This window comes from Leucoraja erinacea, chromosome 8, assembly GCF_028641065.1.
Source record: "Leucoraja erinacea ecotype New England chromosome 8, Leri_hhj_1, whole genome shotgun sequence".
NCBI classification, from domain to species: domain Eukaryota; kingdom Metazoa; phylum Chordata; class Chondrichthyes; order Rajiformes; family Rajidae; genus Leucoraja; species Leucoraja erinaceus.
The window spans coordinates 68,724,581-68,752,387 of NC_073384.1; the positions used below are offsets into that span (position 1 = coordinate 68,724,581).

The 27,807-nt window shown below is 49.0% G+C and overlaps 1 protein-coding gene across 1 annotated transcript; it reads left to right on the forward strand.

Moving 5' to 3' along the window:
- The first annotated feature begins 7,287 nt into the window (after positions 1-7,287).
- Positions 7,288-27,657, forward strand: preb (prolactin regulatory element binding). Its single transcript, XM_055639930.1, has 9 exons — positions 7,288-7,555; positions 9,718-9,922; positions 10,065-10,282; positions 11,052-11,132; positions 18,584-18,708; positions 22,399-22,572; positions 24,029-24,101; positions 26,131-26,290; positions 27,252-27,657. The coding sequence occupies exons 1-9, from the start codon at positions 7,424-7,426 to the stop codon at positions 27,344-27,346; spliced, it is 1,263 nt and encodes a 420-aa protein (XP_055495905.1). The 5' UTR covers positions 7,288-7,423; the 3' UTR covers positions 27,347-27,657.
- The last annotated feature ends 150 nt before the right edge of the window (positions 27,658-27,807 follow it).

Here is a 27,807-nt window from a genome sequence, read left to right on the forward strand (position 1 = left end):
TCCGGATCTGGCGACATACCCGGGTATGAGGACTTTTCCGGATCTGGCGACATACCCGGGTATGAGGACTTTTCAGGATCTGGCGACATACCCGGGTATGAGGACTTTTCCGGATCTGGCGACATACCCGGGTATGAGGACTTTTCCGGATCTGGCGACATACCCGGGTATGAGGACTTTTCCGGATGACTGGCGACATACCCGGGTATGAGGACTTTTTCCCGATCTGGCGACATACCCGGTAATGAGGACTTTTCCGGATCTGGCGACATACCCGGGTATGAGGACTTTTCCGGATCTGGCGACATACCCGGGTATGAGGACTTTTCCCGATCTGGCGACATACCCGGGTATGAGGACTTTTCCGGATCTGGCGACATACCCGGGTATGAGGACTTTTCCCGATCTGGCGACATACCCGGGTATGAGGACTTTTCCGGATCTGGCGACATACCCGGGTATGAGGACTTTTCAGGATCTGGCGACATACCCGGGTATGAGGACTTTTCCCGATCTGGCGACATACCCGGGTATGAGGACTTTTCCGGATCTGGCGACATACCCGGGTATGAGGACTTTTCCCGATCTGGCGACATACCCGGGTATGAGGACTTTTCCGGATCTGGCGACATTATGAGGACTTTTCCGGATCTGGCGACATACCCGGGTATGAGGACTTTTCCGGATCTGGCGACATACCCGGGTATGAGGACTTTTCCGGATCTGGCGACATACCCGGGTATGAGGACTTTTCCGGATCTGGCGACATACCCGGGTATGAGGACTTTTCCCGATCTGGCGACATACCCGGGTATGAGGACTTTTCCGGATCTGGCGACATACCCGGGTATGAGGACTTTTCCAGATCTGGCGACATACCCGGGTATGAGGACTTTTCCGGATCTGGTGACATACCCGGGTATGAGGACTTTTCCGGATCTGGCGACATACCCGGGTATGAGGACTTTTCCGGATCTGGCGACATACCCGGGTATGAGGACTTTTCCGGATCTGGCGACATACCCGGGTATGAGGACTTTTCCGGATCTGGCGACATACCCGGGTATGAGGACTTTTCCGGATCTGGCGACATACCCGGGTATGAGGACTTTTCCGGATCTGGCGACATACCCGGGTATGAGGACTTTTCCGGATCTGGCGACATACCCGGGTATGAGGACTTTTCCCGATCTGGCGACATACCCGGGTATGAGGACTTTTCAGGATCTGGCGACATACCCGGGTATGAGGACTTTTCCGGGACTTTTCCGGATCTGGCGACATACCCGGGTATGAGGACTTTTCCGGATCTGGCGACATACCCGGGAATGAGGACTTTTCCGGATCTGGCGACATGGGTATGAGGACTTTTCCGGATCTGGCGACATACCCGGGTATGAGGACTTTTCCGGATCTGGCGACATACCCGGGTATGAGGACTTTTCCGGATCTGGCGACATACCCGGGTATGAGGACTTTTCCGGATCTGGCGACATACCCGGGTATGAGGACTTTTCCGGCTCTGGCGACATACCCGGGTATGAGGACTTTTCCGGATCTGGCGACATACCCGGGTATGAGGACTTTTCCGGATCTGGCGACATACCCGGGTATGAGGACTTTTCCGGATCTGGCGACATACCACGGGTATGAGGACTTTTCCGGATCTGGCGACATACCCGGGTATGAGGACTTTTCCGGATCTGGCGACATACCCGGGTATGAGGACTTTTCCGGATCTGGCGACATACCCGGGTATGAGGACTTTTCCGGATCCCCGGGTATGAGGACTTTTCCGGATCTGGCGACATACCCGGGTATGAGGACTTTTCCCGATCTGGCGACATACCCGGGTATGAGGACTTTTCCGGATCTGGCGACATACCCGGGTATGAGGACTTTTCTGGATCTGGCGACATACCCGGTTATGAGGACTTTTCCGGATCTGGCGACATACCCGGGTATGAGGACTTTTCCGGATCTGGCGACATACCCGGGTATGAGGACTTTTCCGGATCTGGCGACATACCCGGGTATGAGGACTTTTCCGGATCTGGCGACATACCCCGGGTATGAGGACTTTCCCGATCTGGCGACATACCCGGGTATGAGGATAACCGGGAATGAGGACTTTTCCGGATCTGGCGACATACCCGGGTATGAGGACTTTTCCGGATCTGGCGACATACCCGGGTATGAGGACTTTTCCGGATCTGGCGACATACCCGGGTATGAGGACTTTTCCCGATCTGGCGACATACCCGGGTATGAGGACTTTTCCGGATCTGGCGACATACCCGGGTATGAGGACTTTTCCGGATCTGGCGACATACCCGGGTATGAGGACTTTTCCGGATCTGGCGACATACCCGGGTATGAGGACTTTTCCGGATCTGGCGACATACCCGGGTATGAGGACTTTTCCCGATCTGGCGACATACCCGGGTATGAGGACTTTTCCCGATCTGGCGACGATCTGGCGACATACCGGGTATGAGGACTTTTCCGGATCTGGCGACATACCCGGGTATGAGGACTTTTCCCGATCTGGCGACATACCCGGGTATGAGGACTTTTCCGGATCTGGCGACATACCCGGGTATGAGGACTTTTCCTGATCTGGCGACATACCCGGGTATGAGGACTTTTCCGGATCTGGCGACATACCCGGGTATGAGGACTTTTCCGGATCTGGCGACATACCCGGGTATGAGGACTTTTCCGGATCTGGCGACATACCCGGGTATGAGGACTTTTCCGGATCTGGCGACATACCCGGGTATGAGGACTTTTCCGGATCTGGCGACATACCCGGGTATGAGGACTTTTCTGGATCTGGCGACATACCTGGATCTGGCGACATACCGGCGACATACCCGGGTATGAGGACTTTTCCCGATCTGGCGACATACCCGGGTATGAGGACTTTTCCGGATCTGGCGACATACCCGGGGATGAGGACTTTTCTGGATCTGGCGACATACCCGGGTATGAGGACTTTTTCTGGATCTGGCGACATACCCGGGTATGAGGACTTTTCCGGATCTGGCGACATACCCGGGTATGAATCTGGCGACATACCCGGGTATGAGGACTTTTCCGGATCTGGCGACATACCCGGGTATGAGGACTTTTCCGGATCTGGCGACATACCCGGGTATGAGGACTTTTCCGGATCTGGCGACATACCCGGGTATGAGGACTTTTCCCGATCTGGCGACATACCCGGGTATGAGGACTTTTCCGGATCTGGCGACATACCCGGGTATGAGGACTTTTCTGGATCTGGCGACATACCCGGGTATGAGGACTTTTCCAGATCTGGCGACATACCCGGGTATGAGGACTTTTCCGGATCTGGCGACATACCCGGGTATGAGGACTTTTCCGGATCTGGCGACATACCCGGGTATGAGGACTTTTCCGGATCTGGCGACATACCCGGGTATGAGGACTTTTCCGGATCTGGCGACATACCCGGGTATGAGGACTTTTCCGGATCTGGCGACATACCCGGGTATGAGGACTTTTCCGGATCTGGCGACATACCCGGGTATGAGGACTTTTCCGGATCTGGCGACATACCCGGGTATGAGGACTTTTCCGGATCTGGCGACATACCCGGGTATGAGGACTTTTCCGGATCTGGCGACATACCCGGGTATGAGGACTTTTCCGGATCTGGCGACATACCCGGGTATGAGGACTTTTCCGGATCTGGCGACATACCCGGTAATGAGGACTTTTCCGGATCTGGCGACATACCCGGGTATGAGGACTTTTCCGGATCTGGCGACATACCCGGGTATGAGGACTTTTCCGGATCTGGCGACATACCCGGGTATGAGGACTTTTTTCCGGATCTGGCGACATACCCGGGTATGAGGACTTTTCCGGATCTGGCGACATACCCGGGTATGAGGACTTTTCCGGATCTGGCGACATACCCGGGTATGAGGACTTTTCCGGATCTGGCGACATACCCGGGTATGAGGACTTTTCCGGATCTGGCGACATACCCGGGTATGAGGACTTTTCCGGATCTGGCGACATACCCGGGTATGAGGACTTTTCCGGATCTGGCGACATACCCGGGTATGAGGACTTTTCCGGATCTGGCGACATACCCGGGTATGAGGACTTTTCCGGATCTGGCGACATACCCGGGTATGAGGACTTTTCCGGATCTGGCGACATACCCGGGTATGAGGACTTTTCCCGATCTGGCGACATACCCGGGTATGAGGACTTTTCCGGATCTGGCGACATACCCGGGTATGAGGACTTTTCCGGATCTGGCGACATACCCGGGTATGAGGACTTATTTTCCGGATCTGGCGACATACCCGGGTATGAGGACTTTTCCGGATCTGGCGACATACCCGGGTATGAGGACTTTTCCCGATCTTGGCGACATACCCGGGTATGAGGACTTTTCCGGATCTGGCGACATACCCGGGTATGAGGACTTTTCCGGATCTGGCGACATACCCGGGTATGAGGACTTTTCCGGATCTGGCGACATACCCGGGTATGAGGACTTTCCCGGATCTGGCGACATACCCGGGTATGAGGACTTTTCCGGATCTGGCGACATACCCGGGTATGAGGACTTTTCCGGATCTGGCGACATACCCGGGTATGAGGACTTTTTCCGGATCTGGCGACATACCCGGGTATGAGGACTTTTCCCGATCTGGCGACATACCCGGATATGAGGACTTTGCCGGATCTGGCGACTTACCCGGGTATGAGGACTTTCCAGGATCTGGCGACATACCCGGGTATGAGGCAACTTTTACCGGATGGGACGACATACCCGGGTATGATCCTTTCAGGAATTTGGCGGATTTTAACCGACGTGACCCCCTTATGAGGACTTTTCCGGATCTGGCGACATACCCGGGTATGAGGACTTTTCCGGATCTGGCGACATACCCGGGTATGAGGACTTTTCCGGATCTGGCGGGTATGAGGACTTTTCCGGATCTGGCGACATACCCGGGTATGAGGACTTTTCCGGATCTGGCGACATACCCGGGTATGAGGACTTTTCCGGACCTGGCGACATACCCGGGTATGAGGACTTTTCCGGATCTGGATCTGGCGACATACCCGGGTATGAGGACTTTTCCGGATCTGGCGACATACCCGGGTATGAGGACTTTTCCGCATCTGGCGACATACCCGGGTATGAGGACTTTTCCGGATCTGGCGACATACCCGGGTATGAGGACTTTTCCGGATCTGGTGACATACCCGGGTATGAGGACTTTTCCCATCTGGCGACATACCCCGGGTATGAGGACTTTTCCGGATCTAGCGACATACCCGGGTATGAGGACTTTTCCGGATCTGGCGACATTCCCGGGTATGAGGACTTTTTCCTGAACTGGCGACATACCCGAGTATGCCGCTGATAGATGCATCATAGATGCTGCCTCACCCGCTGAGTTTCTCCAGCATTTTTGTCAACTTTCAAGCAGAATCTGAGGTGCTGTTCCTCTAGTTTGCGCGTGACTTCACTCAAGCAACGTGGGAGACCCAGGCCAGAAAGATCAGTGTGGGAATGGGATTTTAAATGGTTAGGGATACTTTATTGTCACATGTGAGTGGGCACAGTGAGATTCTTTTGGTTGCATACACAATGGTTAGCAACCATTTCAATTGAACCTGTGCCTCTCAGTATGTGTACTTGTCAATACATTTAATTCGACTTGAAGTCAAGTCAAGTCAAGTCAAGTTTATTTGTCACATACACATACGAGATGTGCAGTGAAATGAAAGTGGCAATGCTCGCGGACATTTGTGCAAAAGACAAACAACAAAACAACCAAACAAATTATAAACACAATCATAACACACATATTCTTATTCAAAATAAATAATGGAAGGAAAAACGTTCTGTAGAGTTAGTCCCTGGTGAGATAGGCGTTTACAGTCCGAATTGCCTCTGGGAAGAACCTCCTTCTCAACCTCTCCGTTCTCACCGCATGGCAACAGAGGCGTTTGCCTGACCGTAGCAGCTGGAACAGTCCGTTGCAGGGGTGGAAGGGGTCTCCCATGATTTTGTTTGCTCTGGAGTTGCACCTCCTGTTGTATAGTTCCTGCAGGGGGGTGAGTGAAGTTCCCATAGTGCGTTCGGCCGAACGCACTACTCTCTGCAGAGCCTTCTTGTCCTTGGCAGAGCAATTCCCAAACCAGATGGTAATGTTCCCGGACAAGATGCTTTCCACCGCCGCTGCGTAGAAGCACTGGAGGATCCTCGGAGACACTCTGAATTTCCTCAATTGCCTGAGGTGGTAAAGGCGCTGCCTTGCCTTACTCGCAAGTGCTGAGGCGTGTGATGCCCATGTCATATCCTCAGAGATGTGGACTCCCAGATATTTAAAACAGTTCACCCTATCCACAGGATCCCCATTTATCCTCAATGGAGTGTACGTCCTCGGATGATGTGCCCTCCTAAAGTCCACGATCAGCTCCTTCGTTTTTTTGATGTTCAAGAGGAGGCTGTTATCCTGGCACCAGAGTGCTAGATCAGCCACCTCCTCCCGGTAGGCCCTCTCATCGTTGTCTGAGATCAGGCCCACCACCACAGTGTCATCAGCAAACTTAATTATTGAATTGGAGCTGAACCTAGCCACACAGTCATGTGTGTACAGGGAGTACAATAGGGGGCTGAGGACGCAACCCTGGGGCGATCCTGTGCTCAGGGTGAGGGACTCCGATGTATTCCCTCCCATCTTGACTACCTGGGGCCTGGCGGTGAGAAAGTCCAGGACCCAGGCACACAGGGAGGTGTTGAGCCCCAATTCCATTAGCTTCCCAGCCAGTCTGGAAGCTTCATCCAAACAAAGAATTTCATTTCACACTGCTCTACGTGACAATAAATTTGCTCTAAATATGAACATGGCACTGTTCACCCTCAGACCTCTGCCCCGCACAGACATGGCGCCCGCCACCCTCTGCCCCGCACAGACATGGCGCCCGCCATCCTCTGCCCCGCACAGTCCTCTGCCCCGCACAGACATGGCGCCCGTCATCCTCTGCCCCGCACAGACATGGCGCCCGTCACCCTCTGCCCCGCACAGACATGGCGCCCGCCCCGCACAGACATGGCGCCCGCCATCCTCTGCCCCGCACAGACATGGCGCCCGTCAACCTCTGCCCCGCACAGACATGGCGCCCGTCACCCTCTGCCCCGCACAGACATGGCGCCCGTCAACCTCCCCCGCACAGACATGGCGCCCGTCAACCTCTGCCCTACATAGATCTTTGGCATAGACGGGGCCTCCATTTGCCGTTGAGGCGGAGCGGTAGAAGGCCCCGCCCTCGGCTTGTCACCTGTCCGTCGCTCTGTGCTGATGTGTCTGCGCTCGGTTGGGCGAAAGTCTGAGCGGAGGCCGCAGGCTTGTGACGGACGATGGGCCGCCGCGGAGCCGCCGAGTTGTACCGCGCGCCCTTCCCGCTCTACACCGTCAGCGTCCCGCGGGCTGGCCTGGTGGTGACCGCGGGCGGCGGAGGCGCCTCCAAGACCGGCATCAGCAACGGGGTGGTAAGTGGCAGCGAAGGTCACCGCGGCCGGGATCAGCACCGTCTGTGTCTCCAGCCCCGGCGTCGGTCAGTGCCGGCTGGACCTGGGTCCCCAGCCCCGGCCCCCACTGCCGGTCCCCGGCCCCGGCCCCCACTGCCGGTCCCCAGCCCCGGCCCCCACTGCCGGGTGACGGGTGGATCCGTGACCCCAACCCCGGCCCTCGACACCTGGTAAATCCAGGGGAGTAGCCGGCAACATTCACCAACGCAGATGGTGCATCCCTGGAAAAATGATCTTAACATCCAAGATTTTAGTGATTGATTGAATCCTTGCAAAGGAACAATATATCGTTGAGGACATTGCATTTTAACAGATCACTCAACGTTCACCATCCACCACAATCTTTGTACATTCATCTAATTTCCCTGATTCCACATCCAGCACAAGTTCTCTGCTGAACATGATGCCGACCATCTCTTATGTTACCTACATAAGCCTATCCAAAATGCCCCTGTCTTCTCTGCCTCAACCACCATCCCTGGCAATGCATCTGTATTTTTACCACAATCTGTGTTTAAAAAAAAAAAAGATACTCTGCATATCTTCTTAAAACTTTGCTCCTCTTACTTTAAAGCTGTGCCCTCTAAAGATGTTTCCATCTTGGCAAAAAAAGGTTCTGATTATCTACCTTATCTATGCCTCTCATAATTTTATATACCACTATCAGATCTCCCTGCAATGTCCAGGTTTCCAAATCTGACCAACCTCGCCCCTAATCCAGGTAACATTCTGGTAAACCTTTGTACCTCCAAAGCCTCCACATCCTTCCTGTAATGGGGAGACCAGAACTGCAGCCTATATACGAAATGTGACCAAACCAAAGTCCTATAAAGTTACATTATGACATCCTGACTCTTGTACTCAAATGCCCTATTAAGGCAAACATACCATATGCCTTCTTTACCACTCTTCCTACTTATGTTGCCACTTTCATTTGACCGTTGTCCCTCTAAACCTTTCCTATACATGTACTGAATAAATGCCCTTTAATTAAATATTATAATTGTGCCCACCTTAACCACTTTGTCTGGCAGTATTGTTCCATATAATGCCCCTCTGAGCCCCTTTAAATCTCTCACCTTAATCCTATGCCCTGATGATTGTATGTACCACACGGGAACAGGCAGCACCACATTGATGTTGACCATCAACCATCATCTTCACCCATGTACATGTGTTGTCCGTTAATCCCACTTTCTGTGGGTTTACTCGATCTATTCCTCTCATGATTTTGTAGACCCGCGCTATACGATCACGCCTCATTCTCCTGCATCCAAGGAATAGAGTCCTAGCCTGCTCAACCTCTCCCTGTAGCTCAGGCACTTGAGTCCTAGCAACACCTCATAAATCTCGAACATCGTTACAATACCATGGTGCACAATCTGAATACAATACTCTAAATGTGGCCTCACCAACATATAGAACTGCAACATGACCTCCCAACATCTTTACTCAATACTCTGACTGATGAAGACCAATGTGCCAAAAACCTTTTCGACTTCAGCAAAAGAACTGCATGTGCCGGTTTACAAAACAAGACACAAAGTGCTGGAGTAACTCAGCAGATCAGGCAGCATCTCTGGAGAATATGGATAGGTGACATTTTCGAGTTGGAACCTTTCTTCAGACCGATTGTAGTGGTTGTGGGGGGGAGGGGGGGAATGCTGAAGGAGTGATAGGGGTGCGGGGTGGGATAAAACCAGGCAAGTGATGTGTGGGTACATGAGGGGAGTTTTGATTGTCAGATGGGTGAACAAAGGCCAAACAATCTGAAGAGAGTCGGAAACATCCGCCTATCCATGTTCTCCAGAGATGCTGCCTGACCGACTGAGTTACTCCAGCACTGTGTACCATTGTTTACTACATCGTGGGGTCCTGTGTGCAGCCACAGAACACCTCTAACAACATTTAAGAGATATTTAGTTGAATATTTGAAAAATCAAGGTAGTGAAGGCTAGGGATTGGGTGCTGCAAGATGTAATTAGTATAGTTAGAAACTTGATAGACGCAATGAGCTGAAAGCCCTCTTTCCCTATTGAATGACTGTAATTGTTCTCATTACACACCTTTATTTCTGGGATAATTTGCTTGGTGGGGTTTTTACTGTTTTGCTTTCCTGCCAGCATTTCCTGCGGTTGGAGCGAGTGGCTGGCAGCTTGTCCGCCACACTGATCCATTGCCATGACACGGAAACACGAGCCCCCATGAACATGGCAGTAGCCGGAAATATTCTGGCCGTGGGGCAAGATGCCACTTGTCATGTACTTCGCTTCCAAGAAGAAAAAGAGAAAACTGCGCCGAGAAAGAACAGCAAAAAAGATGACACAGGTGACATGTCATTCAGCACACTACACTACACCTCGCTGTCCCCCATCACCCCCACCAAGCTTGCTGGTGTCTCCACACCCACCTCTGTAGACTTTGGCATATCTGCCCTCATCTTAATTCCTGTTTGGTTTCCTCTGTGCAGTGAAGAAGGCAGAGACGAAGAAACGGAGACAAGCCAATAAAACGGCATGTAATGCAGGTGGGGACACGCAGAAGGAGACGTCGGAGATAACGGTGGAAGCACTTCATGTTGTGCGCACGGACCTAAGCACAGATGCCCTGCAGAAATGTGTTCGGTTTAACCAGGCCCACTCCATTCTCGCAACCGGTGGTGTGGATGGATACATTCGGGTGTGGGAGGTATAAACTTTATTTTTCTTTAATTTGTGCTCATTGTGCATGACTTTGGAAAGTTGGATGCGTTGACTAACTGATGTGTAAAGTCAGAGTCACGCCCTTACATTGGGAGGCGCATGCCTAAGGACATCCGACTCTGCTACATGGTACGATGCCAGGGCTCTGTGACATATCCAAGACCACACACCAGATAGTTACACAACCCCCTGGCCACCCCCAAGATAGGCTTTGCTGTTTGCAACAATTCTATATTTTTCTCTGTTCCACCTCCTATCTACACCTCGGGTCAGGTGTGTACCAGCAACCCCTCCCTCCTCCCACTGTGGAATGATTCCCTAAGTTTGGTTCCAGCAGCCCAGACCTTTACCTGCCCCACTTCCCACCAGGGTTGTGCCCGTAGGTTATGTCCCTGCTCCCACCCCTACCCAGGGGCTGCCTAATGTGGGTTGGCCTGGGTTTCATCTCAGGTTGGGGTTGTTGCCAGACAGGGCACAGATAGGTATGTGGCAGACACTGTGGGCCAAAGGGCCTGTTGCAGTGCAGTACTGATGTATGTTATACGTCCCAGCTTTCCCTGGCCGCTCCACAGGGTGAGAGTGAGTGAGCAACTTTTCTGTGCACTTGGAAAATTGTACCAGAGATATTCCTCTGACTTTCAAGATGGTCTTCACTTGATTGCATTATTTTGATGAAGTATTTAAATAAGGAAATGTTTAAATATAAATGAGTTAATAGGGTTTAAATAAAAAAAAACATATTTTGCCTCTTCCAGTTTCCCAGTATGAAGAAGTGTTTTGACTTCCAAGCTCATGAAGCAGAGGTTGAAGACTTGGACATCAGTCCTGACAATAAGGTTTGATTTTTTATTTTAACCTCTTTTGTTGCTTTATTGAATTTTGTTCATAGCAGAGACTTATTTGACTTGCCTGTTCCCCTGTTTATTCAGAGTATTCCCAACTTTGTGTTAAAAATGAAACGAGCAGTAAGGTTTGCCATCGTTGTTTAGTGATTTTAAAGGTTCCCATGTGCTGGTGTTTAAACTCGAGGCACAACAGTGGCAAATCCTGGCACTCTTTGCCCTGGGTGTCAGTGCAGTTTGTTATACCGTTGGAGTCACCCTGTTTACCCTGAGAGTCAGTCCACTGTGTTATAAATTCAACATTTACAAATCAGGAATCTTATCAAATATTTCCCAGTGTTCTGGGTGTGGTGCTCCAATAACATCAAGACAAAACAACCCATTATTTTGGCATCCTTCTACTACCCTTAACGTTTACCCAAATGAGCTTAATGTATTTTATCTATAACATTGCAGCTGCTGTGGCTGAGATATATGCGTCCCATTAGACATGGGTGGTGCAGGAAAGATGGTGGCTAGCGTAGTGCTTTATTTACGAAGGGCTGCAAATACAAAAATAGGACATATTGAGCAGTGAGCCTAACATCAGTGGAATAAAAGTTACTGCAGTGGATTCTGCATGCATTTAAGGGCCTGTCCCACTTACGTGTCCTTGGCACGCAAATTACGCGACCTCGGGGTCGCGTTGAGGCGCACAGGCATCGTGTGGCTGCGCGGGGCCGGTCCCACTTAGAAGCGCGGAGGGGTATGTAGATGTGCACGACATCGCGCGGGGCTCCGAAATTTTTGTAGTGAACGAAATCTTCACGCGCCAACGGCCTGTCGCGGAACTGACGGCCAAAGTGGGACAGGCCTAAGACCCTGGCGCGACGCAACGTCTCACCTCCAACAGCAGCAGAAGCAGGCAAACGATCGCCGAACTCGGCCTAGGGCTCACGGCCATTGCGGTCCGGATCCGCCCCCACTTCTACTCCCAGAGCGGGGCCAAGAAAATTGAAGATAGACACAAAATGCAGGAGTAAGTCAGCGGGACGGGCAGCATCTTTGGAGAGAAGCAATGAGTGACGTTTCGGGTCAAGACCCTTCTTTTCAGACTGAAGAAGTGTCTCGACACGAAACGTCATCCATTCCTTCTCTCCAGAGATGCTGCCGGTCCAGCTGAGTTACTCCTGCATTTTGTGTCTTATCTTCAAATGTCGTCACGCGCTCCAGATGGGTGTGGGGACGCATGTAATCGCGCACGACCGTCACAGGACCGTCGAGGCTCAACGCGACCATGAGGTCGCGTAATTAGTGTGCCAAGGGCACGTAAGTGGGACAGGCTCTTTAGAAACACCAGCATTCAGCATAGTTTTGTGTGCGGCAGATCATGTCTAACGGATTTAATTGAGTTTTATGAAGAACTAGCCAATACGGCTTCCTAAGGCAAGGCCATAGTCTGTGATAAGGTTCCACATGAAAGGCTGCAGGAAGGTTAGATTTTATGAGATCTAGGGAAAATTAGCTGCAGAATTGTCTTCATGGAAATAAACAGTGGGTGGTGGTGGTGGAAGGTGGCCTGTGATCATTAGCAACAGCAGAACTCGCTATCAAAACATGGAGGGGACTGGGGGACACAATTTTTTGGCGGCCACGCACGCATGCGCTCACACACGCTCACATGAGCGCGCGGCTTCGGAGGCTCAATCCGGCGCTAAATGCAGCTCAACTCTGCCTGTCTCACCGGGTTAACCTGCAGCCCTGCCTGGACTGACGGGACACCAGCGCCACTTCTCCGCGCTGGCCATATTTCCCGCAAGTCCAGGAAAGGCTGTAAGCTCACCTGGCGGGACAGGCAGAGTTTAGCTGGGTTTAGCGCAGCTTCTCTGCGCTGGCTGTGGGCCTAGGGGCACCGTGCCCGTCTGACCCCCGACCAAAGATCCTATAGCGGAGGATCTTTGCTGCCGACCTCTCTGGCCACCCGTGGGGGGGGGGCACTCAGGACAGCGCCGGAGACCCGGCCAGGATCGATCCTGGCTGCGGATGAAGCGCAGGTCTGTGCCATGTCTCCTATCTCCAATCACCGAACTTTATCCTCAATCCCACCCACTCCAATCTCCAATCATCGTGCTGAATCATCATGTCCCGCCCCCATTGCCTGCTGACCGACGTCTCGCTCGTCCAATCGGCACCCTCGATCATCAGTCCCACCCCCACTGCCTCGCGAAAGCGGAGATTTCACCGGGTTTTAAAATGGTTATCAAGAATTACAGAGGAATCTTGATCAGTTGGGAAAGTGCGACGAGGAAGTGCTATTGGAGTTTAATCAATGTGTGAGCTCTTGCATTTTGGGTAGTCAAACCAGAGCAGGACCTTCACATTGAGACCTGGGGAATACTGTAGAGCAGAAGGATGTGGAGTACAAGTATGTGGTTCCTTGAAAGTGAAGATAGACACAAAGCTGGAGTAACTGAGCAGGGACAGGCAGCATCTCTGGAGAGAAGGAATGGGTGACGTTTCTGGTTGAGACCTTTCTTCAGACTGAGACTTCCTTGAAAGCAAAGTTGCAGGTAAATAGGGTGGTGAAGTAGGCTTGAGGCGAGCTGACCTTCGTTAGTCAAGGAATTGTATTTAGAAGCTGGGTTAGTTATTCAAAACATTAGTAAGGCCCCAGAGTATTGTGTTCAGTTTTGGTCAGCCTGTTATGTGAAAGATGCTGGAAAGTGCAGAAAAGATTTATGATAGACACGAGGAGAACCAGGGACCACAGTCTTAGAATAAACGGGAGGCCATTTTAGACTGTGGTGAGAAAAAACGTTTTCACCCACAGAGTTGTGAATTTGTGGAATTCCCTGCCACAGAGGGCAGTGGAGGCCAAATCACTGGATGGATTTAAGAGAGAGTTAGATAGAGCTCTAGGGGCTGGTGGAATCAAGGGATATGGGGAGAAGGCAGGCACGTCTTATTGATTGGGGACGATCAGCCATGATCGCAAAGAATGGTGGTGCTGGCTCGAAGGGCCAAATGGCCTCCTGCACCTATTTTCTATATTTCTTATAGGGAGAGGCTGGGCAGGCTAGGAATATTCCTTGGAGCGCAAGAAGATGAGAATTGATCTTATAGAAGTGTATCAGGTCATGAGAGGAATAAATAGGGTAAATGCACAGTCTTTTACCCAGAGTAGAGAAATTAAGAACCAGAGGACACTGGTTTAAGGTGAGAGGGGGAAAATTTAATAGGAACCTGAGAGGCAACCTTTTCATGCAGAGGCTGGTGGTATATGGAACAAGCTATCAGAGGAAGTAGTTGAGGTTAGGGATGGCCATCTTGGTCAGCATGAACAAGTTGGACTGAAGAACCTGCTTCCTTGTTGATCGAGTCAAGTGTTTTTATTGTCGTATGTCCCACATAGAACATTGAAATTCTTATCTGCTGCAGCACAATAGAATATGTAAACATAGTACATAAACGAGAGAAAAAAAGTTCAGTGTGTGTATATACACATACACACATACTCAAAAACCAAACGACTATAGTGTAATAATAATAATAGTCTGTTTTAGTTCAGAGCTTATTTGTTGACTTGTTTAATAGCCTGATGTCTGAAAGGAAGAAGCTGTTCCTGAACCTGGACATGACCGTTTTCAGGCTCCTGTATCTTCTTCCCGATGGCAGTGGTGAAATGAGTGTGAGGCCAGGATGGTGTGGGTCTCCGATGACGTTAGCTGCCTTTTTGAGGCAGCGACTCCGATAAATCCCTTTCGATGGTGGGGAGGTCAGAGCTGGTGAAGGACTGGGCAGTGTTCACAAATTTTTGCAGTCTTTTCCGCTCCTGGACGTTCAAGTTGCCGAACCAGGCCACGATGCAACCAGTCAGTATGCTCTCTACTGTGCACCTGTAGAAGTTCAGGAGAATCCTCTTTGACAAAACGAATCTCTGTAATCTTCTCAGGAAGTAGAGGCGCTGATATGCTTTATTTGTAATTGCATCAGTGTGCTGGGTCCTGGAAAGATCTTTGGAAATATGCACGCCCAGGAATTTGAGGTTTTTGTGCTGTTGGTGGGTGACCACCAGAGGTGCAGACATGAGATTCTGTGGCAACAAGCGAGACTCAAGGATGGTGCGTTGCCTCCCTGGTACCAGGGTCCAAGACGTCTCAGGCCGATTGCAGAACTTCCTTGAGAGGGAAGGGGAGCAGCTGGAAGTAGTTGTGCATGTAGGCGTAGGTAAGAGGAGGAAGGAGGTTCTGCAACACGAGTATAAAAAATGAGGTAGAGGGCTGAAAAGCAGGACCTCCAGAGTAGATATCTCTGGGTTGCTTCCAGTACCTCGTGCTAGTGAGGTAGGTAGGAACAGAGAGATATTTTCCAAAGAGGAAGAAAGATTCCAAGAGGAAAATAAGACGACCGTGGGCTGAAAAGGGTCAAGAACAACATAAAAGCAAAAGAGAAGACATTATAGCAAAGATTAGTCAGATTACCGATTAGTGCAAAGAAGCCAGAGGATTGGGATGTTTTTAAAGAACAACAAAAGATAACTAAAAGGACAATACGGCGAGAAAAGATGAAGTACGGATGTAAGCTAGCCAATAATATAAAAGAGGATAGCAAGAGTTTCTACGGACATTTAAAGAGTAAAAAAGAGGCAAGTGGACATTGGGCCTCTGGGGAATGATGCAGGAGAAGTGATAATAGGAATCAAGTAATGACAGGGAAATTGAATACCTTTTTTTCACAGTGGAAGACATCAGCAGTGTGCCTGTAATTCTAGAGAGTCAAGGGGTGAAAGTTAATGGAGTGGCGATTACAAAGGAGAAGGTGCTAGGAACACGGAAAGGTGGATAAGTCACCTGGGCTGGGTGGACTGCACCCCAGGGTTCTGAAGGAGGTGGCCTCAGAGATTGTGGCGGCATTAGTTGTGATATTTCAAGAATCAAGTTAGGAGTGGTTCCTGAAGATTGGAAAATTGTGAATATTACCCCACGGTACAAGAAGGGAGCAAAGCAGAGGAGTGGGAACTATAGGCCGGTTAGCCTGACTTCGGTGATTGGTAATATTTTGGAGTTCATTAAAAAGGGTGAGATTACGTGATACTTGGAGTTTCACGATAAAATAGGCCAACATGGCTTTGTGGGGTGGGAGATTGCAACCTTCACGAATGCAATCAACCTGGCGTGCACAATCAAATAAGATCAAATAGTTGTCCTACAACTTTAGGCTGTGCTTTAGGATGATACGCAAGAAGAAGCATGGCTTTGTGAATGGAATATCTTGCTTGACGAATCTGCTGGAGTTCTTTGAGGAAGTTAATAGCAGGACAGACAGATAGGAGGCCGTAGATGTTGTTTACCTAAACTTTCAGAAAGCCTTCGATAAGGTGCCGCACGTCAGGCTACTAGGGAAGATGAGAATCTATGCTACTAAAGGGGAGATACTAGCATGGATCGCGCGGGTTGGCTGGGTGGCAGAAGTCAAAGAGTTGCAATAAAATGTGCTGTTTCAGGTTGGCTGCCAGTGAATAGTGGTCGGTGCTGGGACCGCTTCTCTTCTATATTAATGATTTGGATTGAAGGCTTTGTGGTCAAGTTTGCAGATGATACTAAGATAGGTGGGGGGGGGGGGGGGGGCAGGGTGTAGAGGAAGCACGGACTCTGCAGAAGGACTTAGACTGGTTAGGAGAGTGGGCAGAGAAGTGGCAGATGAAATTCAGTGCAGCAAAGTGGGGAGTCATGCATTTTGGTAATAAGAATAAAGGTGTAGATTATTTTCTAATTGGAGAAAGAATCCAGAAATTAGAGGTGCAAAGGGTCTTGGGAGTTCTCATGCAGGACTTCCAAAAAGTTAATTTGCAAGTCAAATCGGTGGTAAGGAAGGCAAATTCATTGTTAGCATTTATATCAAGAGGACTGGAATATAAAAACAGAAATGTAATGCTGAGGCTCTATAAGGCATGGTCAGGCAGCATTTGGAATATTGTGAGCAAATTTGAGCCCCATATCTGAGGAAGAATGTGCTGGCTCTGGAGAGGGACCAGAGGAGGTTTATAAGAATGATTCCAGGAATGAGTGGATTAGCAGCATATGATGAGCGTTTGACACCAATGGGCCTCTACCCGCTGCAGTTTGGAAGGTTGAGGGGGTTTGAAACTTACCGAATAATGAAAGGCATGTGAAATGGATGTGGAGAGGATGTTTCCACTGGTGGGAGAGTCTAGGACCAGAGGTCACAGCCTGTGAATTTAAGGGCGCTCTTTTAGAAAGGCGGTGAGGAGGAAGTTCTTTAGTCAGAGGGTAGTTAATCTGTGAAACTCATTGCCACAGAGGGCTGTGGAGGCCAAGTCAGTGGATATTTTTAAGGCAGAGATTGACAAATTCTTGATTAGAACGGGTGTCTCAAAACTCCCCTTTCTGCGGAGTTTAATGTTATAATAGAGCGATTGTTCCTATTTTCTTTTTCTTTCTTTTCTAGGGTCTACTTTCTCACTTTACTTCCTTCTCTAACTTCTTTTCTAAGGGGCTTTCTTTTCCCAACACTCTTGCACTTCACGACTTGCGCACTTTCTTTACTTTCTTTACTTCTATCTTTTTCTTAAAGCTCAAAAAAAAATGAAGCGGTACAAAAAATGTATTAAGATATATGTGTTGTGTAGTATTGTAATTTACCGTACTTCTAATAAAAATAAAATTAAAAAAAAAGAACGGGTGTCAAGGTTTATGGAGAGAAGGCAGGAAAACAGAATGAGGAGGCAGAGATCAGCCATGAATGAATGGCGGAGTAGACTCGATTGGTCGACTGACCTCATTCTCCTCCTATAACTTGTGAACTTATGTTGTTTTCCTCTCCAGCTGCTGCTGGTCTACCTCTCCCAAGACCTGTTGACACTGTCAAAATCCACCTTCCCCAGTTTAGGGCTCTGACTGAAGACCAGCTTTATCTTCGCCCATGACTATCTTGAAGGTTATGGTAACTCTTTCCTCCACAGTCATTTGTCTTCCTCGTTCCGTAGGATAAGGTCAAGTGCAGCCCTCTCCCAAGTTAGACTTTATACAAACTACTTCAAAACACCTTTTTGAATGCAGTCAGTGCAGAAACAGGCCCATTGGCCCACCACTTCCATGCTGACCTTTCTGCCCAACTAGACAGCGCATTTGATCGCACAGGATCTTTCTCCTGCGCCTTAAACCAAGTGATTATATCTGATTCCACCACCTCATCTGGCAACAAGATCCAGCTATCAGTCACTCTTGGTGTAACAAGCTTTCAAATCTCCTGTAAAGCACCTTCCTCACACTGTAAATCAGAGCCTCTCGTTTGTGATGCCCACTGGAGACACCACCACCTGCAGGTTCCCCTCCTTCCTGACCTGAGAAAACAATTGCCATTCCTTCATCGTTGCACAATACAGATCTGCATTGACTTGACAGCATTATGGAATAACTATTATTCATTGATGTTTCCCCGGATAGATAGTGACGGTGGGACGAGACTTCAAGTGCTGTGTCTGGAAAAATGACCAGTTGGTGACAAGCTTATGCTGGAATGAGAACATGCCTCAGATTACTGAGAAGATGTACCGATACCAGGCATGCAGGTGAGTATTTACACATTCCATCTCCCATCCCGGGTCCATAAACTGTAGCTATCAGGATTGGTGGGCACTAGAAACTCCGCTTTAAGATGGAGACAGAATCTAGAATCCAGAGTGTTACGCTAACTTAAGTCGTGTATTTGTGGGCACTGCATTTTAGTGGGAATGCCAAAGCTTTGGGTAGGGTAACGAGGAGGCTCACCAGAAAGATTCCAGATTTATGGGATTAGAGATGTGGAGAGGCAAGAAATGTTGAAGTTCTCTGAACCTAGAAGGTTGTAAAACATATTGATATTATGAAGGAGCGGTGTTAGTGGTCCTGAGGGACACATAGGTGGATAGATCTTTAGAATCCAGGAAGAAGTATCGAAGATGACTGAGGGCAGAGCTGCAGAAAGTGTGTCAGAAAGTGCCTTGATAATGTTGCACATGTTAGACTGCTCAGGAAGATTAGGTTCATAGAATCAAGGGTGAACTAGACAATTGGATACAAAATTAGCTTGGTGCAAGGAGTCAGGAGGTGGGAGTGGAGCGTGATTTTTCAGATTGCCGATCAGATCCTATGATCCGTGGAGTGCTGCAGGCCTGGGTTCACTGTTGATTGTCATATATTTAGTTTAGTTTAAAGATACACGGGTCCTACTGCCCAACGAGTCCTCATCAATCAATCATCGCCCGTACATAGTTCTATCTTACACACTAGGGACATTTTACTGAAACCGATTAACCTACAAACCTGCACGTCTATGGTATATGGGAAGAAACCGGATGCACCCAGAGTACACCCACGTGGTCACAGGGAGAGCAGCATCATTGAATGGCGGGGTAGGCTCGATGGGCTGAATGGCCTAATTCTCCTGTGATTTATGAACATGCAAACTCCAAACAGACAGCACCCGTAGGTTGGGATCGAACATGGGTCTCTGGCGCTGTAAGGCAGCAGCTCGGTGCCACCCTGTATTAATGGTTTGGATGGAAATGTAGGATGCCTGCTTTTTAAATCTGCAGATTACACCAAAAATGGTGGCGTGGTGGACAGTGAATGAGGTTATCTAAGATTACAACAGGATCATTATCATCTGTAAAAATAGGACAGGAATTTCATATGGCAATAACTCAGAACAGTGTGACATACACTGTGGCAGACATACACAGGACCCTGGTGAGAGTTGCAGAACAGATAAACCAAGGTGTACAAGCACATAGTCCCATAAAGGTAGTGACAGGTCACTCTTTTACACGTCACATGTCATAGAAACATAGAAAATAGATGCAGGAGGAGGCCATTCGGCCCTTCGAGCCAGCACCGCCATTCATTGTGATCATGGCTGATCGTCTCCAATCAATAACTCGTGCCTGCCATCTCCCCATATCCCTTGATTCCACCAGCCCCTAGAGCTCTATCGAACTCTCCCTTAAATCCATCCAGTGATTTGGCCTCCACTGCCCTCTGTGGCAGGGAATTCCACAAATTCACAACACTCTGGGTGAAAAAGTTTTGTCTCACCTCAGTCTTAAATGGCCCCTTTATTCTAAGACTGTGGCGCCTGGTTCTGGACTCGCCCAACATTGGGAAAAATTTTCCTGCATCTAGCGTGTCCAGTCCTTTTATAATTTTATATGTTTCTATAAGACACCCCTCATCCTTCTAAACTCCAGTGAATACAAGCCTAGTCTTTTCAATCTTTCCTCATATGACAGTCCCGCCATCCCAGGGATCAATCTCGTGTATCTGCGCTGCACTGCCTCAATCACAAGGATGTCCTTCCTCAAATTAGACCAAAACTGTACACAATACACCAGATGTGGTCTTACACGAGCCCTATACAACTGCAGAAGAACCTCTTTACTCCTATACTGAAATCCTCTTGTTATGAAGGCCAACATTCCATTATGCTTTCTTCACTGCCTGCTGTACCTGCACGCCAACTTTCAGTGACTGGTGTACAAGGACACCCAGGTCTTGCTGCACCTCGCCCTTACCTAACCTAACCCCTTTGAGATAGTAATCTGCCCCCTAGTTTTTGGCGCCAAAGTGAATAACGTCACATTTATCTATGTGGTTTATTATTGGTTTTTATTGTCATGCTGACAGAAATACAGTGAAAAACATGTTTTGGGTGATATCTAGATGGATCATACCACATATGAGGACAACAGGTAATGCAAGAGAGAAAATAAACATATTGCAGAACAGTGTTACAGCTACAGAGAAAGTGCTGATGTAAAAAGCCAAGGGCCACAATAATGTAGATTGGATGATCAGGAATACTTCCATGTCACACAAGAGGTTTAAGAAGGAAAAGGGCCAAACGAGTCAATGCCATTGGCTTAGATGGGTCATGTTGGTCGCCATGGACAAGTTGGGCCCGAGGGCCTGTTTCTGTGCTGTATATCTCTTGAGATGTCCGGTCAAGGGTTTGATAATAGTGGAGACAAAGCTGTTCCATAATCTGGTGATTTAACAATTCATACTTTAAAGCTTTTGATTATTCTGCCCAACTGCAGAAGAGGGAATGACGGGTGTAAATGCTCTTTAATTATATACACAGTTGGCTGCTTTCCTGAGGCAGCATGCAGTAAAGATGGAGTTGATGGTGAGGAATCTGGTCTGTGTGATGGATGGGGCTAATCCGCAACTATCTGCAATTTCTTAAGGGGTCTTGGGCGAAGCAGTTACCAAACCAAGCTGCAATGCATCCCCTTACTATGTTGTTTTCTATGGTGCACCTGTAGAAATTGTTGAGTCATTGGGGTGGGGGGCGTGCTGAACTTCTTCAATCTCCTGAGGAAGTAAAGGTGTGCTTCCTTAGCCATAACTTCAGTGTGGATGGGCCAACACCGATTATAGAGAGACAATGTGCAGATGTAATGCTGGAATCAAGACCAGTGGTATGCTGCAAGGATCGAGGCTTGGCTTCCCGTTGTTTATTTATGTTCATCATTTGGATAAGAATGCAGGTGGCATGATTAGTAAGTGTGCAGATGACACCAAAATGGGTGATATAGTTGTCGCAGGATCCAGATCAACTGGTGGAAGAATAGCAGATAGAATTTAACTCAGCCAGTGAGGCCTTTTGGGGAGTTTATCCCAGGGGAGGACATACACAGTGACTGCCAGGTCTCTGGGGAGTATTGTTGAACAGAGACATTAGCGATACATGTACATACTTTCCTGAAAGTGATGGCTTAGGTAGTGAAACGGCGTATGTTGCACTTGCCTTTGTCGGCTTAGCATCGAGTACAAGAGTCCACATCATATTAAAGTTGTACAAAGCATTGGATAGAACACACTTGCAGTATTATACACATTTTGGTCACTAACCTATTGCAGAAAAGATTAACAAACACGTTTCGGGGCTGAAAGCTTGAGTTGTAAGGAGAGACTGGCTCGGCCTTATAAAAGGATCCTGAGAGGCAGCTTTTCCATACATGGGTGGTGGGCATGGCAGATGCTGCCTGAGGATAGAGGCAGGTACAATCAACATTTAAACGGTTCATGCCTAGTAACGGTTAGTGGCAAATAGGACCAGCCCAGCAAGACATCTTGAGCGCCTGGACATCTTGGGTGAAGGGCCTACTTCGTTGTCGTATAACTCTGACTGGTAATTTATATTTCGTGTTATTACATTCTGTGCACTTCAGCTAGTTTACGTCTCTATGGCTGCTCACTGAGTCCTTGTTGTTTTGCAGATTTGGGAAGGTTGAGGATAATAAGGAAGCTCTCCGCCTTTACACTGTGCAGATCCCACATAAACGAGAACGAAAGCCCCTTCAGTGCTACATCAGCAAATGGGATGGAAATACCTTCCTGCCGCTTCTCACTCGCGATTGTGGCAACGAAGTGATCTCCGCAATGTCAGTCAGGTACAGCCAGGTCTTCAGTTATCATGACTGGCAAAAGTCAGTGACTGGGGATTTGACAGTGAGAGACGGACAGTGACTGGGGATTTGACAGTGAGAGACAGACAGTGGCTGGGGATTTGACAGTGAGAACCAGTGACTGGGGATTTGACAGTGAGAAGCAGTGACTGGGGATTTGACAGTGAGAGGCAGTGACTGGGGGATTTTACAGTGATAGGCAGTGACAAGGGGATTTGACAGGGAGAAGCAGTGGCTGGGGATTTGACAGTGAGAAGCAGTGACTGGGGATTTGACAGTGAGAGGCAGTGACAAGGGGATTTGACAGGGAGAAGCAGTGACTGGGGATTTGACAGTGAGAAGCAGTGACTGGGGATGTGACAGTGAGTTAGTGACTGGGGATTTGACAGTGAGAGGCAGTGACTGGGGATTTTACAGTGATAGGCAGTGACAAGGGGATTTGACAGGGAGAAGCAGTGGCTGGGGATTTGACAGTGAGAAGCAGTGACTGGGGATTTGACAGTGAGAGGCAGTGACAAGGGGATTTGACAGGGAGAAGCAGTGACTGGGGATTTGACAGTGAGAAGCAGTGACTGGGGATTTGACAGTGAGAGGCAGTGACTGGGGATTTGACAGTGAGAGGCAGTGACTGGGGATTTGACAGGGAGAAGCAGTGACTGGGGATTTGACAGGGAGAAGCAGTGACTGGGGATTTGACAGTGAGAAGCAGTGACTGGGGATTTGACAGTGAGAAGCAGTGACTGGGGATATGACAGTGAGTTAGTGACTGGGGATTTGACAGTGAGAGGCAGTGACTGGGGATTTGACAGTGACAGACGGACAGTGACTGGGGAGTTGATAGTGAGAGGCAGTGACTGGGGAGTTGAGAGTGAGAAGCAGTGACTGGGGATTTGACAGTGAGAGGCAGTGACTGGGGATTTGACAGTGAGAGACAGACAGTGACTGGGGATTTGATAGCGAGTTAGTGACTGGGGATTTGACAGTGGGAGACAGACAGTGACTGGGGATTTGACAGTGAGAGACAGCAGTGACTGGGGATTTGACAGTGAGAGACAGACAGTGACTGGGGATTTGACAGTGAGAGTGACAGACAGTGGGAGACAGACAGTGACTGGGGATTTGACAGTGAGTTACTGACTGGGGGATTTGACAGTGAGAGACGGACAGTGACTGGGGGATTTGACAGTGAGAGGCAGTGACTGGGGATTTGACAGTGAGAGGCAGTGACTGGGGATTTGACAGTGCGTTAGTGACTGGGGATTTGACAGTGAGAGACGGACAGTGACTGGGGATTTGACTGAATCAGTGCAGGGTGGGCAGAGACTAAGATGCTGCAGGTCTTTGATTCATTGCTCTGTGTGTTGGCCTTTTGGTGTTTTCTTTCATACTCTTTATAAGATACTGTCTGCTTACAGTGTTCTGTTTTTGTTTTGTTTTTCAGTGAACTGGGAACATTTGTAGGTCTTGGCACCGTGACTGGATCAGTCGCTATCTACATTGCATTCTCACTACAGGTAATATAACAACGGTTTCCTCTGATTATTTTGATCTGTTTTTTTTAAATCTTGGTCTGACCAATGTCGGGTCTTTTGATAGAAAGGTATGAAACTTCAAGGATGATGGAAGGAATAAAGGTCAATGATTTCATAAGAGAAATAGCAGTAGACTTGCTGTGTCATACAGCTCTTCGGCCCAACTTGCCCACACCAATCAACATACCCCATCTGATAGTATCTGCCTTAACTACCTCCTCCGGCAGCTCATTCCACACACCTACTACCCTTTGTGTAAAATGTTTGCTCCTCATTTTCCTATTAAGACTTTTCCCCTCACCTTATGTCCCCTGGTGCATTTACCCTATCTATTCCACTCATGATCTTAAAGATCTTTATCCTGCTAGCCATTGGGATGCAAGATCCTGGGTGAAGTAGCCATTGGGATCCAGGAGGTTGGGGGGTGCCCGGAACACACTGCCCCGGGTAGTGGCAGAGCAGATACAATAATGATGTTTGAATGGATTTTTGATTGGGCACATGGATTTGCAGGGAATCGAGGGATAAGGGATTCGTTCAGGCTGATAAGAGTCTTGGCATCATGTTTTGGCACTGACATTGTGGGGTGATGGGCCTGTTCTTGTTCTATGAATGGCCTTCATTGGCCAGGGTATTGAGTACAGGAGTCAGACATCATGTTGCAGCTGTACAAGTTGTTGGTGAGACCACATTTGGAATACTATGCATAGTTCAGTTACCTCGTGATAAGAAGGTGCCGCTAAGCTGGGAAGGGTGCAGAGAAAATTCACAAGGATGTTACCAAAACTGGAGGATGAGTGTTACAAGGAGAGACAGGGTGTGCTTGGGGTGACGGGCGACCTGAAACAGATTTATAAAATCATGATGAGTGTGGATAAGGTGGAGAGTCAGAGTCTTTTCCCTGGGGGTGTCTAACATTAGATAGCATAAGTTTTAGATGTATGGGATTGATGTAAAAGAGTATTGTACTTCCGGTGGCGCTGGTGCCAGCAGCCTCCACCTACAGCCCGGTATCTTTTTTTTTTTTTTTTTATTTAGTTATGTAAAAGTGTGTTTTTTTGTGGGGTTTTTTGGGTTTTTATGTGGGGGAAGAGGGCACGGTGCGGGGGATACCTTCCTTCAGCCGCTTCCTGGTGAGGACGCGACTATTATTCGAGTCGCGTCCTCGCTCCCCCCCCTCCCCCCCCAGCGGCCTACCTACCTGGATTGGCGCGGCCTTTCCTGCCGGGATCGACCAGAGCTCCAGCAGCGGCGGGACAGCGCTGGAACATCGCAGGGCTGGCGATGCCTTACCGGGGGTCGCCGTCTGGAGCCCGGAGTGCTGGACCTGCTGCACCAACATCATGGAGCTGCGGTTTGTGGAGCTCCCAACGCGGGCGGGGCTGATGGACAGCGCGGGGTCCTGTGACTCTGCCCGGCTCGACCTGCGGACTCGGGACCTGCGGACTACGGCAGTGGGAAGCGGCTGATCAGAAGGTCCGGGCCGCTGAGGAGGAGGATGCTCACTGTCGGGGTTCGGCGTCGGCGTTCCACCAGCCCGGCGTGAGGGCCTGAACATCGGGCCACCCGGGGCGGCGACTGCGGGTGCTCGGAAGGCCCCGACCACGGATGAACACGGAGGGGAGGCTGGCTGGACTATGGTGCCTTCCTCACCTTGGTGCCATTTATGTTATGTTGTGTCGTGGACTTTCTGTGTTTGTGCTTTATTTAAATTTTAATTCAATTTCAATTTTATTTTTAATATGTTTTATTATTTATTTATTATTTATTTTTATTATTTCTTTGTGATTTTTTTATGATACTGCCTGTAAGGGAAATTCATTTCGTTGTCTCAAATTGAGACAATGACAATAAATTTGAATACAATACAATACGAATACAATACAATTGCAGATATTAAAAGAATATGATCAATAACCCTGTAGTTACAATGATTGGTAAAAGAGCCTGCAAGGGAAGAGCCAGTAAATGATATCAGAATTACTTTCTTTTTTGTTCTTCCTGAACACAGCAAGTTTATTATGTGAAAGAAACGCATGGGATTGTGGTGACGGACTTGGCCTTTTTACCTGATGTTCGCCAAACCAGGGAGGTGACAGGAGAGACTGAGGCTGCATTGCTGAGTGTGGCTGTGGACAGCCGATGCAAGTTACATCTGGTTCCAAGCCGGCGTAAGTCCCAGCTTTATTAACTCCATGTCTCGCTGCTCTCCCACATGCTGTTTGCGCTGTGCTTTCTTACCCAAATTTGCAACTTGCATGTTGGTTTAATAGTTTTCTTTGGCAGAATAGGCTGCTCTTGTCTATGGGGAGTGTACACTCTCCACTGTGTTGGTTTACACATCAGGGTGAGTGTATTTAGTTGCCATATGCATTGGAGACAGAGCAATGACAAAAGCCAAAGTAGGTGGTGTAACCAAACAAAAAATCCATTGTAGATCGTTGCTGAGGTGAGGTTATGGTTGGGATGGTACAATGTGGTTCAGTAGGCTGATGGTTGTTGGGAAGAAGCTGGAGGTCACAGTTCTCGGGCTCCTGTATCTTCTTCCTGATGGTGATAGAGACTGGAGAGCGTGGCCAGGGAGGTATGGGTCCTTGATATAGGCTCTCTTCTTGGAGCAGTGCCCCCTGTAGATCCCTTCGATGGTAGGGATGTTAGTGGCTGTGATGGACCAGGCAGTGTCTACCACTTTCTGTGGCCACATTTGTTTGTGGGTGTTTAAATTACCGTACTGGACCGTGATACACCCAGTCTGTGTGCCCTCGGCCGTACACCTGTACCATAGAGCATTAGGATATCAAATCTCCTTGGTCTTCTGAGGAGGTAGATACATTGAGCTTCTCTGTGTGATTGCATTGATGTGCTGAGACATGCACTCTCTGTGACCTTACTGCTGATGAAGATGGCCATGGACCCTCCACTTTCCCCTCCTGACGTCAATTGAAGCACTGCTCTGCTTCATTGCCTTGGCCCCCAGGCACCCGACTCTCCCTGTCGCTTTGCCCTATGTTGGCAATGCATTCCTCCAGCGATGGTCATGGTGAATGTGTTTTAACTGGTTCTTAGGTTGACAGTTTTGCAGCATATTACTGTGACGATGGTCCAATAATGATACTGGGTTTTTTTTTGCAGAAATGTTCCCAGTCTGGGTGGTCTTGCTGCTGTGTGGACTGATCATCGTGATGACAATCCTCCTCTTGCAGCACCTGTTTCCTGGACTCTTGTAATCTTCCTTCCTGAAAGGATGGTGCTGCCTGACTTTCATGTGATCTTGGTATGACTGGGCTGGAGCAGCCACATTGTGGCCCCTCAACACTCCTCGTGCAGCCGGGCGTCTGTGAACTGGTCAACCCCGTGTCCAGGGAGAGGTTTCACCGTCTGCACAGCATGGATCTGCTGTTCACACTAAATCCCCCTCAGCAGTAAACTCCAGATCCAAATAAGTTTCCTCTGATTTTGTGCATCTTTCCATGAACCAATCCCTCTCTGTGGTCCTTCTCTCACTGTCATTAAATTAGCTCTTGATTTTGTATGTCAACCATAACATCAGTGGGATTCTGACACATACAGGAAGAGAACTTCCACACAGTCGATGCTGAGTTGTGTAGATCTTGCCAGTGACTGACTCTAGTGCCAGGGCTGATGCAGGCACATGTGCAATGTATGTTTCTGTGTGCAGACTGCAGCA